Source organism: Littorina saxatilis, linkage group LG2, assembly GCF_037325665.1.
Source record: "Littorina saxatilis isolate snail1 linkage group LG2, US_GU_Lsax_2.0, whole genome shotgun sequence".
In the NCBI taxonomy this organism is placed as follows: Eukaryota; Metazoa; Mollusca; class Gastropoda; order Littorinimorpha; family Littorinidae; genus Littorina; species Littorina saxatilis.
The window spans coordinates 85,584,731-85,601,088 of NC_090246.1; the positions used below are offsets into that span (position 1 = coordinate 85,584,731).

General features: G+C 46.3%; 1 protein-coding gene across 1 annotated transcript in view; it reads right to left on the minus strand.

Annotated features, from left to right (window-relative positions):
* LOC138954602 (DNA-dependent protein kinase catalytic subunit-like) overlaps positions 1–16,358 on the minus strand; it is a 177,750-nt gene that overhangs the window by 31,358 nt on the left and 130,034 nt on the right. Inside the window, exons 71-79 of the mRNA XM_070326407.1 lie at positions 16,060–16,204; positions 13,469–13,659; positions 12,921–13,083; positions 10,975–11,141; positions 9,663–9,785; positions 9,189–9,277; positions 7,982–8,075; positions 2,903–3,106; positions 1,776–1,844 (exon numbers count right to left, since the gene is read on the minus strand). Of these exons, the coding sequence (XP_070182508.1) occupies positions 1,776–1,844; positions 2,903–3,106; positions 7,982–8,075; positions 9,189–9,277; positions 9,663–9,785; positions 10,975–11,141; positions 12,921–13,083; positions 13,469–13,659; positions 16,060–16,204 (1,245 nt within the window). The remainder of the gene's footprint in view (positions 1–1,775; positions 1,845–2,902; positions 3,107–7,981; positions 8,076–9,188; positions 9,278–9,662; positions 9,786–10,974; positions 11,142–12,920; positions 13,084–13,468; positions 13,660–16,059; positions 16,205–16,358) is intronic.

Genomic DNA, 16,358 nt, shown 5'->3' on the forward strand with positions numbered 1-16,358 from the left:
ATTTTGCCCTGGCACACAGCAATACCAAAATGCTGTTATACTGTGGCAGTGAAGGGGTTAAAGTTAGTATTAAATAATGGCAATTTATCTTCATTGATATCCGCTCCCGACAACAACACAATTCACAGACAGAAAATGTGTTTTAGTTTTTTTTTCACCTACATCTACGTCTCTAGTGCAACTGACCGTAGCGAGAGATGGTGTTTTTGTTGTTTCCATGTTCATTTGTGTACTGCATTTTGTTAAACTAATGCTGCGTCTAACCTTGGGGCACGTGACACGACGTGACTCGTGGCTGACTAGCTTTGTTGTTGCACTGATCTTAATGTATTCGATCATCAAAATACATGTGATTCGCTCTTCTTAGATTTCGCCAGACACCGCCACTTGACTTGATAGTTTTGCCAATATTTCTGTACAACTTTCGCTTTTTTGGTTGGCATTTCGTCCCCACAGAGATCGACACTTCGGACCAATGTCGATCGCAAAACTGCGCGGAATCCGACAAATACCTTGCTGCGCACATGCGCAGACAAGGCTGTTCCGGTCAGCCTTGAAATCAGTCCTGGTGACTACCACAATTTCGACTTCTAATTTTCGCGCACGGAAAAGGTTTTCTCGACCAGAATTTCCGGAATTTTCGGTAGATTTCCGTAATACCGGAATTACGACCCCAAATCCATAATAATTCCGGACAATCTGGGAGGGTAAACAGGTCTGAGAAAAAAACGGTAGGCTGGTCATTGGAACCAGTTCGAGTCCAACTCAGAGTACTGTTTTTTTTGTTTTACTGGCAAAATAACCCCATGGTAGTTCTAAAAATCAACCGGTAGGTCATGCCGGTGTCACGAACTGAAACCTCTGCTGAACAATCCTTCTCATTGCGGTCAATGCGCATGCGCCAATCTTGGACTTAAAAAATGCGACCCTTTGACCGAACGAACCATGGGTTAGGGTTAGGGTTAGGATTAGGGTTAGGATTAGGATAAGGGTTAGGGTATGGGTTAGGGTTAAGTTGTTCACGACCTGATTAATCTCCCCATGTTAGCGCATGCGCATTGACCACAATGAGAAGGATTGTTCAGGCAGAGTTTTTAGTTCGTGACACCGGCAAACAATTTTGTTCCGGTATTTTCTCGTTTCAACCGGTAAAATACCGGAAATTGCCATTTAAAGCCAATACTGATTACAAGTGCAATAAACTGTCTGGCACACTGCTACACATGTACAATCGACCTTAAAGGTATACAGAAAATTTTAACTTTACGCTCACGGCAAAGCCATTAGAGGCATGTGAGAAATCAAAGGTAAACTTTGGGGTACATCTTCTTATTTGGCAATCATTTCATTGAACTGGATATAACAGACTAAACCATCATATGGCCACAAAGCTGAAGCTAGTTCCCTCCCCCCTATGTCCATGTGGCAAGAATCAGACAGCAGAGCACATCCTGCAGGCTTGTCCATACCACAGTGCTCTGAGGGAAACCACCTGGCCAGAGGAGACAGCGCTACAAAAGAAGCTATACGGCCCCAAAGAGGACTTGGAGAGGACAGCACGTTTCGCCCTGCAGTCCGGACTGAAGATCTAACAGCGAACGACAAGAAGAAGAAGAAGAAGATTTGGCAATCACAGGAGTGTGCAACAATATAAGCAACAATATCTGTAGTACTCTTTCAAATATCTCTAGCGACAATTTTTTTTAGAATTACAGCTTAAAATTGTTTGCCCCATAAATTAAAGTGCCGTTAAAAATGCATTGTGTTGTACTTACTTTTGAGGTCATGGTGATCAACTTCTGGCCCTCCTTCCCAAACATAGTATCAAACTCTTTCTTGAAAACCTGAAAAACATCACAATGACAACCAACACTTCAGCCTGCAAATCTTCCACACAAATCTTCCTGAAACGACACTAAATATCCCAGACATGTACTCATAAAACCATACAGCCTACCTAACTCAGCAATCCTCAATAAAGTAATAAAGTTCGTTCGTTCGTTCAATCCATTTTCACACAAATTTTCCATTAAATCTTATCATCAAACAACTGCAAGCATCCACACACATACACAAGCGCACACACACACTCACCCACCCACCTACCCCGATGCACGTGTGCACACACACAAACACAAACACACACACAAACACACATACACACACAAACACACACACACACACACACACACACACACACATACACACAAACACACACACACACAAACACACACACACAAACACACACACACACACACAAACACACACACACACACAAACACACACACAAACACACACACACAAACACACAAACACACACACAAACACACACACAAACACAAACACACACACACACACAATCACACACACCACACACACACACAATAAGACACACTCACTCACACACATTCTCAAGTCAAAGATGTTCATTTAAAACCAACCATATTCCTCGTAAACTAAGCCAAAAACTTCGAACAAAATCTTCACTTTCTGCCCCATTTTGAAATACATCAACAGCAGCTTTCCAGAACTATAACACGATTGTATGTGCTCTTTGTTTGCATGTGTGTCCAGTGTTTTGTCCCCCCAACATAGCGTATTAATTCTACCTGTCCCCCCAACATAGCATATTAATTCTACCTGTCCCCCCAACATAGCATATTAATTCTACCTGTCCCCCCAACATAGCATATTAATTCTACCTGTCCCCCCAACATAGCATATTAATTCTACCTGTCCCCCCAACATAGCATATTAATTCTACCTGTCCCCCCCAACATAGCATATTAATTCTACCTGTCCCCCCACATAGCGTATTAATTCTACCTGTCCCAAGATAGGCCAATTGGTCCTAATAGAACGTTAAAACTAACTAGTTACAGTCAGTCTTAAGTTCACCCACCTCAGCAAACTTTCGCCTGAAGTTGCCCATGGCAACGGGAGCACTGGCCGAGGCAGAGTTCTGAGACCTCTGCGTGCTGGCGCTGTCGTCGGTAGCAACGGGAATCTCCATGAGATTATTGTACATCTCCTTGTATTTGTTCTTCAGCTTGGCGGCACTGTGGTTCTTTCCTTGGAACAGCATTTTCATTTCATCTGACCAGTCCTGAAAACAGACAAGCAACAATATCAAATGGTCAGCCAAGTTCATAAGCATGAAAAGATTAACAGTTAGGTCAATTAAGAAGATGTCAAAGAACACACTTACACATAACAACAGCCTGGGACAGGCTGATCTTTCTTAACCCAGTGTGGGATTTTCAGTGGGGCGACCACCCCCAACCCAGCGCGTCCCCGGGTGGCGGATAGGGGAACGGTCTTCAGATAAAGAGATCAGCCGCTTGCGGCCGCGGACCAAACTGGCGGTGTTTCCTACCAGGGCGGAGTGGGGTAGCAGGCGGCACTGCTACCCCCTTTGAAATGCTCCATCGTCCATTGACGGGACTCATCTAATGCGATTAACGGCGCATTAAAACCCTAGCTCCGGGTGGGATCCCGGCAAATCCTCCCCCCTGTGCTCTCAGGGTAGGACGTACGGGCCATGAGCTAAGGATGAGGTAACCCCGACAGAAAACCCGGAATGCTGAAGACGGAGGACCCGGGCCGCACGGCGCATTCTAACAAACCACGGGTACACGCGCTTACGCAAATGATGACACAATCAACCAGCACAGATGGAAATGGCGCTCGCCCATTGAGGACCCCCCAGGGTGGAGCAGCGTCGGGTCCCATGCCTCAAAGGGACCCAGCCCCAACTACTGGAGGTCCCTCCTGTCCGTCTTGTCACGCCAGGGGACGCAGGAGGAGAGTGACTCTGCACCACCACAACCAGGAAGAAACCCAGTCAGCAGCGACCTTTTCAGGTCATGCACTGGAACGCAGAAAGTATCCTGAACAAGAAGACAGAGTTGGAGCATATCCTGCATGAGAAGAACATCAACATCTGCTGTATTCAGGAGACGCACCTGACACCCCAAAAGTCCTTCAAAGTGAGAGGCTACCAGTGCCTTAGGACCGACAGAACAGACCGAAGCAAAGGAGGAATCCTGACCCTCATAAGGAACAACATCAATGCCTGTTTGATAGAAACGCACATGGAGGACTCCGAATATCAGGTGATTCGAATCCAGACGAAGACAGCAGAATTCCATCTTGTCAACTTCTACTGCCCCAACGATAGACACCTCGCCCTTGACACGATCCCCGCAAAGGCCTCCAACTTCATCATGGTGGGTGACTTCAACAGTCATTCACAGAGTTGGGGATATGACCACTTGGATCGGAGAGGAGAAGAGGTGGAGAACTGGCAGGACGACAAAGGTCTCATCCTTTTGAACAGTCCCTTTGACTGCCCTACATTCTACTCCAGAAGATGGCACACTACATCAACTCCTGACCTAGCTTTCTGCACAGAAGACATGCACCAGCTAACCAGCAGAGAGGTCGGAGAACAGCTAGGTGGAAGTGACCATCGGCCAGTCTTTTTGACCCTGGGCATGGAGTCCTGCACTGAAGCTTCCTTCCCACGGTGGAACTACAATAGAGCAAACTGGTTCCTCTTTAGACACCGCACCAGCGAACTCACCAAAGACATCAGAGTCGAGGGTCGAGACATCAACATGGTGGCGAAGGACTTCAACATGAGCATCCTCAGAGCAGCGCGCGAGTCCATTCCCAGGGGTGCCAGGAGAAACTATAAGCCCTACTGGAGCAATGAATTGCAGGAACTGGATGATGATCTGGCAGACGCCAGAAGGGAAGCAGAGGTCAACCCGTCACAAAACAACAACATCCGCCTCCAGGAAGCCAAAGCCAAATTTCTCAAGAAGAAGCTACAGGCAAGACGGAGAAGCTGGCAAGAGAAAACAAGCTCTCTGAACCTTGAGAAGGATGCCAGAAAGCTCTGGAGGCTTACAAAGCAGTTGAATGATGAGAACACCAGCAGAGGAAAGATCACATTAGAAGAGAACGGGAAGGTGCTAACTGGAAAGCATGCTGCCAACCAATTTGCTGAAAGCTATGCAGCTGAGAGCAACCTCCATGTTAGCCCCGAGAAACAGAGAGAAGCAAGAAGAGAGAAAAGAGAGAGACCTGCCAGACAGTCGACAGTGGACGCCATGAGTCAACCACTCACACTCCACGAGCTGCACTCAGCTCTGAAAAAGTTAAAGGCGAAGAAGTCCCCTGGCCCAGACGGCATCACCAACGAGATGCTAACCCACCTTGGTAGTGCAGCAGAAAACAAGCTACTCGAGGTCTTCAACAGCAGCTGGCAAGAAGGATCGCTACCACAACTCTGGCGAGAAGCGATCATGATCCCCATCTTAAAAAAAGGGGATCCAAAGAAGGCCACCAGCTATCGCCCAATCAGCCTCACCAGCTGTGTTGTGAAGACCCTGGAGAGAATTGTGAACGAGCGCCTCAGGTGGTACCTGGAATCCAGGAACCTCCTCGCCCCTGAACAAGCTGGATTCCGACAGTTCCGCAGCACTGAAGATCAGGTCACTTACCTGGCGCAAGAAGTTGAAGATGCCTTTCAGGAACAGAAGCTGGTCTTCGTCACCTGGATAGATCTTCAGAAGGCCTTTGACAAGGTCTGGAAAGATGGACTCCTTGTAAAACTGCTGAGGAAAGGCGTGTCCAGCAACATGTACCAGTGGATTCGCTCCTACCTCTATAACCGCAGGGCAAGAGTTAACGTCGACCAGACCAAAAGCAAGAAGTTCCTCCTTCGTCATGGCGTCCCTCAGGGCGGAGTCCTCTCCCCCACACTCTTCCTTCTCTTCATCGACGATCTGGTGTCTGAGATGCCCAAGGGGATCAAAGCTGCTCTCTACGCAGACGACCTTGTGATCTGGTGCAAGGAGGAGCACGCAAGTACTGCCACCTACAGAATGCAGCAAGCGGCAGATTGGCTGAACGCATGGGCAGAAGATTGGTGCGTCTCCATCAACAAGGAGAAATCCTCCACCACCCTATTCACACTGTCGCCAAAGCAGAAAGCCGGAACCATTAGGCTTGGTGGAACTCCTCTGAGAGAGGATGAAGAAGCAACGTACCTTGGTGTCACCTTTGAAAGACGGCAGACCTGGAAACCACACATTGCACAGGCAGAGACGAAGGCCCGGCGCAAGCTAGCCATACTCAGGAAGCTGGCAGGTACCACCTGGGGAGCGAACGAGAAGATACTGAAGACAGTATACCAGGGAACAATCAGACCCCACCTCGAGTACGGCTCCACAGCGTGGTCAACCTCAGCCAAGACAAACCTGCAGACCCTCGACTGTGTGCAAAACCAGGCCCTCCGACTCATCACTGGTGCAATGAAATCCACGCCCATCAAGGAAATGGAGAAGCTTACCACCATCCAACCCCTCTGTCAGAGAAGAGAAGCCAAGACTATGGTACAGGCCGAGAAGCTCAAGTGCCTACCCGACCACCCCATGAAGCACAGACTGAGCAACCTCACCAAGAACTGGCTCAAACGGAGCAGTTTTGTACACGAGAGCAAGAGACTTTCTCGACAGTACAGGGAAGTCCTCCCACAGAACACTCTACCTCTGACTCAAGAAGAAGAGGAAACTCCCATGGCAACAGAGAAACCAGGCATCCAGATCTGCACCAGTGTTCCACATGTTACCTCAGAAGATCAGAATGATGCAGTTCGACAGGCACTCACCTTAGCCCTGATCGACGAACAGTACCCAAAAGAGGCGTGGATCCATGTATACACCGATGGATCAGCAACTAACGCCGTGCTCAATGGAGGTGCTGGCATTCTGATCTAGTTCCCTGGGGGACATACAGCTACATCCAGCGTTGCCACTGGCAAACACTGCACAAACTATAAAGCAGAAGCAGAAGCTCTCATGCAGGCCGCCTCCTTGGTTCAGGACTCCGCAGACCCTTGCTACCAAGTTGTCTTCCTCTCGGACGCCCTTTCAGTCCTTCAGGCCCTAAAGAACAACAAACTCCCACAGCTGGCCAAAGCATTACAGATGGTCAGACAAACCAGAAGAGTTGTCCTCCAGTGGATACCAGCACACTGTGGGATACCAGGAAATGAAAGGGCAGATGAGCTGGAGAAAGAAGGAGCCGTGGAAGATCAACCTGAAAACACTGTCAGCTTTAGTGAGTAGAAGACAATCATCAAGGCATTGATGAGGCCAAGGACAAACAGAGATGACTACCACACAATGTCCAGAGAGCAGCAAGTCAACCTCATCAGGCTGCGTACTGGCCACAACAGGCTCAATGCTCACATGAACCGAAAGTTCCAGCTGGCGCCATCACCAACCTGTGCCTGCGGTCAAGAAGACCAAACAGCGGAACACATCTTACAGCGATGTCCCTTACTAGATGAGGAACGAAAAGAAGTGTGGCCGTCACCAACTCCCTTGCAGACCAAACTATACGGCAGTCGACAGGAGTTGGAGAAAACGACAACATTTATCACCAGTGCTGGACTGATCGTGTAACCTCTGCGAACGCCAAGAAGAAGAAGAAGAAGACATAACAACAGCAAAACAAAGCAACAATAACAAGAAGAATGAAAACAAGAGAAAAAACAACACGCAAGTTGCTCTATGATTTCTTTCCAACACATGCACACACAAATAAAAAACCCAGACTGGTAACATTCCAAAACCCAGAATAAAAAAACCCAGACTGGTAACATTCCAAAACCCAGAATAAAAAAACCAGACTGGTAACATTCCAAAACCCAGAATAAAAAAACCCAAGAAAGGTTAGTTATTGGGACTTTTATTTTTGTCAAAAATGTTACGTTCTAATAACTAAACTTGCTTTTTTCTTGACATTCACACACAATAAAGTGAATAATGTAAATGACAATAAATGGTAGTTTGACTATCTTCTCTAGATTTTTCCTACAGTCCGGAATCACAAACAGCTATTCTTTGAACAGTGACTTTCACAACATTTCAAATTCAACGGTCCAAACAGAGGAACTAGAGGTCACCTTGAACATCTGGAAAGGCTGTGCAAACTGGTCCAGGGCGGAAATGAACTTGGTGACCAAGGGAACTCTCTCGTCTGTCAACAGTGCTGCCAGCCTGGAATGTTGATAACAAAAGAATAAGATTTCATATATTCCTGTGAGGTTCAACCCTCATGGAAATTTGGGCTGCTTTCTCACTTTGTTTGTTTGTTTATTTGTTGCTTAACGTCCAGCCGACTACGCAGAGCCATATCAGGACGAGGAAGGGGGGGGGGGATGAAGGGGGCCACTTGTTAAGCGATTCCTGTTTACAAATGCACTAACCCATTACTTGTGTCCCAGCAGGCTTTAGTAAAACTAAATTAATACCTACTGGAAGATTACCAGTTTCCAGTATGTTAAAATAGGCTTAACCTATCTACTGCTGGACTTACATCAGAACACTAACAGATTAAACTATACATGAATCGCGAGACAAGCGGCAAGAGAAGAGATTTTTGGAAAAAATACAGGTGAATGAGCAAGAAGGCAGAAAAAAGAAAAGAATTCATGAAGAAAAAGAGAGCATGACAGGAAAGAGGAACCAAAAATCTACCTAACAGCAAACTAGAAAGCTCCTGCGGTTCCAAAAACAGGAGGGGCCTTTAATTTCATAACCGCAGTGCCCCACTGCGGGATGCTTTCTCACTGATGAAAGCGAGCTGCCATACAGTATGGCGCTATCCATTTTGTTTTTCTGCTTGCATGTATTCAAGTTTCCAAGCCCCGAGACTTTCGCTGTGAACTTGGGTTCTTTATCGTGGGTAACAGTGCAGAGAGAGAACTCCTTCCACCTCCTTCCCCCTTCTACTGTCCAAGCACAAAATAAGCATTGCTATTCCTTTCCCTCAATCCATCACACACAAGAATATTTAAATTTCAGCAAATAATTAAGAAAGATCATAAGCAGACTGAATGATTCAGAAAAAAACAGCCTTTGAAAAAGACATAAAATGTCAAATGCACATGAAGTGCATTTCTGACAGCCTAGCAATTTTTTGGGACCTGCTTTTCTTTGAACACAAGGTTCATAAAAAGACCAAACAATACTGTACTCACGAAGACGATACGCACAACAAAGAAAAACAAAATAAGGTTCATACAGCAAGAAACTTCTGAAAGCGAACAGTGTACACTGAATTTTAAAAAAGTAAAAAATAAAAATGGAAAAGAATCCTCAAAAGTATACTTTTCAACTCCTTCTTTGTTCTTCCTGTCGGCGGGCGTGGAGCCGAAGGTGAAGCCCTCCTGGCTGATACGGAAAGGGTACACCACAGCCTGAAACATTTCAGAGTCTTTAGTTTACTCTTTCCCACACAGCAGTGCGCATACAGCCATGCACACCCTCTCTCTCACTCATGCAAGATGATGCACACCGACACACACATGCATGCACAGATAGATAAACAGACACACACAGAGAAAGATACACAGACAGACAGACAGACAGAAAGACACACACACACAGATAAATACACAGACAGATAGATACACAGACAGACACAGATACACACACAAACATACACTCACACACACACACACAAACACACTTACACACACACAGATAAATACACAGATAGATACACAGGCACACACACACACACACAGATAGATACACAGAATAGCACCAGAATTAAGAGTACAGCTGTAAACTGAACGCTACCTGTGGGTAGTCCTGTGCAAGACGCAGCAAAATGGGCCGGACGGCAGGGGCCTGTTCCTTGTCCATCAGTGCCATCATCTGACTGATCCACAGGATGAACATCCAGCTGGGAACGCCCTCCGCCTGTAAACAACAAATCAAATAATACTGTCAGGGCTCCCCTAAGTGCACATCCCTGCGCCCTATACGCACTAGAACCCCAAAACATGTACTAGAAATGTATGGAGGGGGTCCGGGGGCGTACTAAACTTTAAAAGAGCGGGTCCTGGAACGTACTGAATTTCCTTTATCGTGCAAACCGTAGATACTGTTCAGACTGCAATCGTTAGCTATTGTACACAGCACACTATGCGTGACCACAATGTTTTATAAGGACACCGGGAATTTTTGGCTTTTGCACCCTTGGAACCCTCTAAAATTCTGCAGTCCATGGACCCTCTAACCATTGAAAGTGGGGGTTCCGGGACCCTCCAGGAGGGGGCGTCCATGGGGAGCCCTTCTTCTTCTTCTTCTGCGTTCGTGGGCTGAAACTCCCACGTACACTCGTGTTTTTTGCACGAGTGGAATTTTACGTGTATGACAGTTTTTACCCCGCCATTTAGGCAGCCATACATCGCTTTCGGAGGAAGCATGCTGGGTATTTTCGTGTTTCTATAACCCACCGAACTCTGACATGGATTACAGGATCTTTTTTGTGCGCACTTGGTCTTGTGCTTGCGTGTACACACGGGGGTGTTCGGACACCGAGGAGAGTCTGCACACAAAGTTGACTCTGAGAAATAAATCTCTCGCCGAACGTGGGGACGAACTAACGCTGACAGCGGCCAACTGGATACAAATCCAGCGCGCTACCGACTGAGCTACATCCACGCCATGGGGAGCCCTGCATGTAATGGCTTGGTAGTGGAAATCAAAAAAACAGATAGAATGCTAACGTTCCAAAATTCAGAATCAAAAAACAAGAATTGTAGGATATTGGAACATCGAATTATTGACAAAACAAAACGTCACAATGGCTTGGGTGCCAGTGAAGACAGACCTTCAGCTGTTGCCTGTGTATCTATCTGTCTAATATTGCAGTTGTGATGTTGGGGACACCACAGCTGCAGTTTCTTCAGCTGTTGTAGCAAAATGTAACACTGCTTTTCACAGCAAAGTGATAGCTGGACCCAATACCCTACAGATGAAATTAAAAATTGCCCACTTTGGTGACATTTATTTTTAATATACCTATAGTTTTCATATTCTCACCAATTATTAAAACCTATAAAATGGAGGTAAAATGTCAACACCACTATTCTCCACTGCTCACCTTGCTGATGAAGAGATCCATGGTGTCAGGGTAGTTTTCAATGATCTGCAAGAGACGCGGAAACCTCTCCCGGGCTTCCGACGATCCGCTGCCCATGGCTTCCATCATGCACTTCACCACCGTCTGCGGGAATGCCGACATCTGATCCTTCTTCAGCGACAACTCTTCTGTGCAACAAACATAGCCTTTTCATTCAGGATAAGATTACATATATACTCCTGTGAAGTCTGACCCTCATGGAAATACGGGTTGCTTTCTCACTGGGGAAAGCGAGCTGCCATACAGTACGGCACAACCCATTTTTTTCTTTTTCTTTTTCTGCAGCAACTATACAGTGGCACCCCCCTTTTAAGACCCCCAAATTCAAGACTCCCTCCCTTTTACGACCATGTTTTCTCAGACTTTCTGTTCATATCCTCTATACATTCACCCCCATTTTAAAACTTCCTCCTTTGTTTTAAGACCTGATTTTTGGCAGTCTTAACACTATTGTGACTAGCACTGCCACGGCGTTAACGTCCTGCCTGCCCAAGCTTGCCACCAAGAAACTTCCCAAAAATCAGTAACTGTAAAGAAATCTGTCTAGCAAGCTTGAATTAAGTCCAATCACCACCAAATTTTGTGTACTAATTCAAAAATGGATGCCCAGTTCAGTCGTGCTATTTATAAGTTTGTCACGCGATTTGTTTTAGCAAAGGGGGGTGAAAGGGGGGTGAAAGGGGGGTGAAAGGGGGATAATTTGTGTTTTTTAACGTTTTTTTGTGTGTGTTTTATTTTCCACTGCTTTTTTAAAAAGTTATTTTTTAACAGAAAGTATTATAAATAATGTTATAACCAAACAAGGAGTAAAACCTATGAATTAGCTGAAATATTGTTAATATTGTACACAGAAATAAGGAGACAGTACAAAGAAAAAAACAAGCAAATCACGCATTCACTCACAGCATCCTGACTCAAATGAAACAAAACTGTAACACTCACCAAATGATGTCTAGGTAATCCATATTGAATATAAGTCACATTTTCACAACAAAGTACCAACTGTACACCTATGAACAATTCCAAAAGGATTTGAAGGCTCCAGCCATCCATTGTTATCAGTGCTGCCACGCCCCCATAGCTCCTGCACGATTCCGAGATACATGTTCGTCTAGCAGTATCACCCCCTACCACGTGTAGTTGCCGACTCGTACTAGCAACAACGGGACTGTTTCTTCCTCAATATCACTGCTATTATCGCTTTCTTGAGGCTAAAACGACACGATGTATCATGATCTACAGGATCCTCAAGATCCAACATCCGGAGAATCTCCTCCCGTGACAAGGCTCGCCTTCGATTCATTTTTTTTGTTCGAAAACACCACGCAAATCTGCACTAATTTGATCAAGCCGGAAGAGAAAACCACGTGTATCAAGGGAAACAACTCAATTTATTGCAATCTTCAAAAACCGGGAAGCAATCACGAGTCTTGTACCTTGTATGACTGGTACTGAAAAATGCGCGTCCCGTCCATGGGCGTGTCAGCGCGGTTACTGATTTATCAGTGTCCCGTCGCGAAAGTGTTAAAAGGGGGTTCCACTGAACCTTCTTCTTCTTTGTTCATGGGTTGCAACTCCCACGTTCTTTTATGTGTATGATTTTGTTTATCCCGCCATTCAGGCAGCCATATGCCACTTTCGGGGGAAAGCATGCTGGGTATTTTCGTGTTTCTATAACCCACCGAACTCTGTCATAGATTACAGGATCTTTTCCGTAGGCACTTGGTCTTGTGCTTGTGGGATACACATAAACTAGCACTAGCAGGTCTGCACGTAAGTTGACCTGGGAGATCGAAAAAATCTCCACCCTTAACCCACCAGGCACGGCCGGGATTCAAACCCGCGACCTTCCGCATAGGAGGCCGGCGCCTTATCCACCAGGCCACTGCGCCCGTCAAACACTGTACCTTCGTCGTCTTCGTGGAGATGCAGGTACTTGTCGCAGAACTTGGCGAGGGCCAGCTGAAGGTCGTCCTGTCTGCACACCGGGTTGGGGACGCCCTCGTCCACCGGGTCAGACACCGCCTCTCGCATACACCGGTACCCCCACTCAACCAGTTCCAGCAGCACCTGTGTCAGGTGGAATGGATAAGGGTTATTCTCCAGAGCTGGCTACCAGTGGACACCATGTCACGCGAGTGATATTCCTTTACATAACTGAGAGATTTTAACCATACAAATAGATTTCATGAATTTATACTGTATCCACTTCTAAGACCTTACTTTTTTAGATTGTCTGTTTGTTTGTTTGTTTGTTTGTTTGTTTGTTTGCTTAACGCCCAGCCGACCACGAAGGGCCATATCAGGCCGGAGATTTTCTGTTCAATACCTCTGTTAAGTTACCTCCATTGTAAGACTCCCTCATTTTTAAGTCCTGATTTTCTCAGATTTTTGGAGGTCTTAACAGTGGGTTTCCACTGTACAAACAAATGAAGAACCCAAACAATACACTTACCTTATTCTTATCAAGATCTTTGACATCCACATGGTGTTTTAGCTTTTCAGTGGTCTTGGCTTTGAGCGACTGGAGCGATTCCAATCCCATGATGCCGCTGAAGAGCGTGTCGCACGCGTCTCCTGTCAGCACACATTGACGCAGTTTGACGTCTGGTCTCTCACGCAGTGGTTCTGTCTTGGACACTTTGTCTGCAAGGGAAAATTATTGTAAGGATACACACTCAGAATTTACTTGTTCAAAATGTGTAAACACTGTCAAAGCCTATAATGCGAAACTTTTCCTCCGTGAGAACACACAGTCACAAGCACGTACAATTAATCAAGGGTCCAAGCAAATGTATGTTCAGACATGAGACCAGCAAATGTTCAAAAAGTAGGAAAGTGAGCCGGGGTCCAGGGGCAACGCCCCGGTAGGGGGTTCAGGGGGGCGAACCCCCCCTGACGGAAAATGAATGTTAGAATTATAAAGGCCATTTTGGGGCCTCTCCTGATAGCAAAAAATGAGATCATGTCTTTTTAAAAAGCTATAAAACCCACAAGAATAATATGTTTTAGCATTTTAAACAAAAGTGTGATTTATAACAATCACACACACAAACAAACCTTTCCCCTTATTTTTTCAGTTGCTAATGAAAGATGAAACACCCGACTACGTTCTCATCAACTAATTTCGGTGGTGCACTCACCCTATCGCAAAAAGAAAAAAATGACAAAAGTTCGTTTGCATTTATTTTATAGAATTCTCGCGACCTGGCGAAAAAAATGTCGATGCACCTCTAGCCCTATGTATCTGCTAGTGGTACCGGTCAGTATCGTCCACAACCAACCACTCAAATCGACGTACTTTGCCGTAACCTGACCCTGGGGTCCGGAGCCAAATCGCCGACCGGATTTTTGAGTGGGCGTGGTTTGCAGCGAGAGTTATATTTTCCTAGCTTGCCCCATGCATAGATGCTACATCAAGTCCGTATTTCACCAAGCAGTGCCCGTTGTCGCACCACGTGCACACGGCCTGACCGGGAATGGATATCTTGGCGATACTGTCGCCAATGAGCTGGCGCCTTTCTTTCTTGTTGATAGTGACAGTCACTTCTTCTGACAGCCAGTTGGCTTTCCACTTGTTTTTCACACTTTGGTGGTCGATCGTAAGAGCTTCCACAGCCGACAAAACAATACGGAATCCAGACGCCATGATGCTACCTTTTTCACCTTCGGCGTTTGGAGATCGGCAGCCAATCAAAACAACCCACAAACCGCCATCGGTGAATAATTAAGCCCCGGCGATAATCGTCGGAGATCGACAGCCAATCAAACGCAACCCATGATACTACTATGGGTCCACGCGAGTGCTGGGGTGCGAATGCACTGACTTCAGACGCAGACAGCTTCAGCTGAACGGTTCATACCACCACCTATGGATTCACGCGAGTGCTGGGGTGCGAATGCACTGACTTCAGACGCAGACAGCTTCAGCTGAAGGGTTCATACCACCACCCCCCTCCCCCCTTTTTTCTCAACGAATTTGCATCGATCTCAAGAATGGTCTGTGAGCTAAGGAAAATATCGGAATTCCGATAAAAATCGGACCAGTCCCATGTCTGATGTTACATTCTCTTCTCTTATATAAAGTAGTATTGCATTTGTCACACTTGTGAGCACAGAACAAACACAAACATATGCATGCAGGCAGGCAAACATACACATGGTTATACCAATCTCACCAATACACCACACTTCCAACCCCTCCCATCCCCCTCCCCCTTACCAAGCTGATCAGAAGTACTGACAACTTTGTAGACAGTATCATCAGTGCATTGACCCACAACACCGAGAGCTTTCCTGTGATGAGTTTGTTTGTTTGTTTGCTTAACACCCAGCCAACCACGAAGGGCCATATCAGGGCGGTGCTGCTTTGACATATAACGTGCGCCACACACAAGACAGAAGTCGCAGCACAGGCTTCATGTCTCACCAAGTCAGACATTATTCTGACACCGGACCAACCAGTCCTAGCACTAACCCCATAATGCCAGACGCCAGGCGGAGCAGCCACTAGATTGCCAATTTTAAAGTCTTAGGTATGACCCGGCCGGGGTTCGAACCCACGACCTCCCGATCACGGGGCGGACGCCTTACCACTAGGCCAACCGTGCCGGTCTGTGATGAGTACTGACATACAGCTGACTCCATTCAACTTTAACATCCCATACAAATCACAAGCATGCAGGCACGCACACACACAGGCAGGCAGATAGACAGACAGACAGACAGACAGACAGACAGACAGACAGACAGACAGACACACACACACACTCACTCAGCCATACATACATGCAAATACAGGCATGAGTGTGCACGTAGACATTCAATCTCAAACACACACACACACACACACACACACAAACACACACACACACACACAGACAAACACACACACACACACACAGACAAACACACACACACACACACACAGACAAACACACACACACACACACACACACAAACACACACACACACACACACAAACACACACACACACACACAGACAAACACACACACACACACACACACAAACACACAGTTACTTACCTAGCTGGTCAAAGGTGCTGACCACATTGTAGACAGTCTCATCAGTCCAGGGGCCCACAGCAGTGAGAGCTTTCTTGTGGTGAGTGCTGGCGTACAGGTGACTCCACTCCACAAGTTGAAAACCACTACTCTCATGCTTGCATTTCTGGAAACGTTAAACAACACACAGAAACTGAGAGCTGAAAACCACTGCTTGCATTTCTGAAAACGTCAACCAACACACAAAAACTGAGAGCTGAAAACCACTGCTCTCATGCTTGCATTTCTGGAAACGTTAACCAACACACAGAAACTGAGAG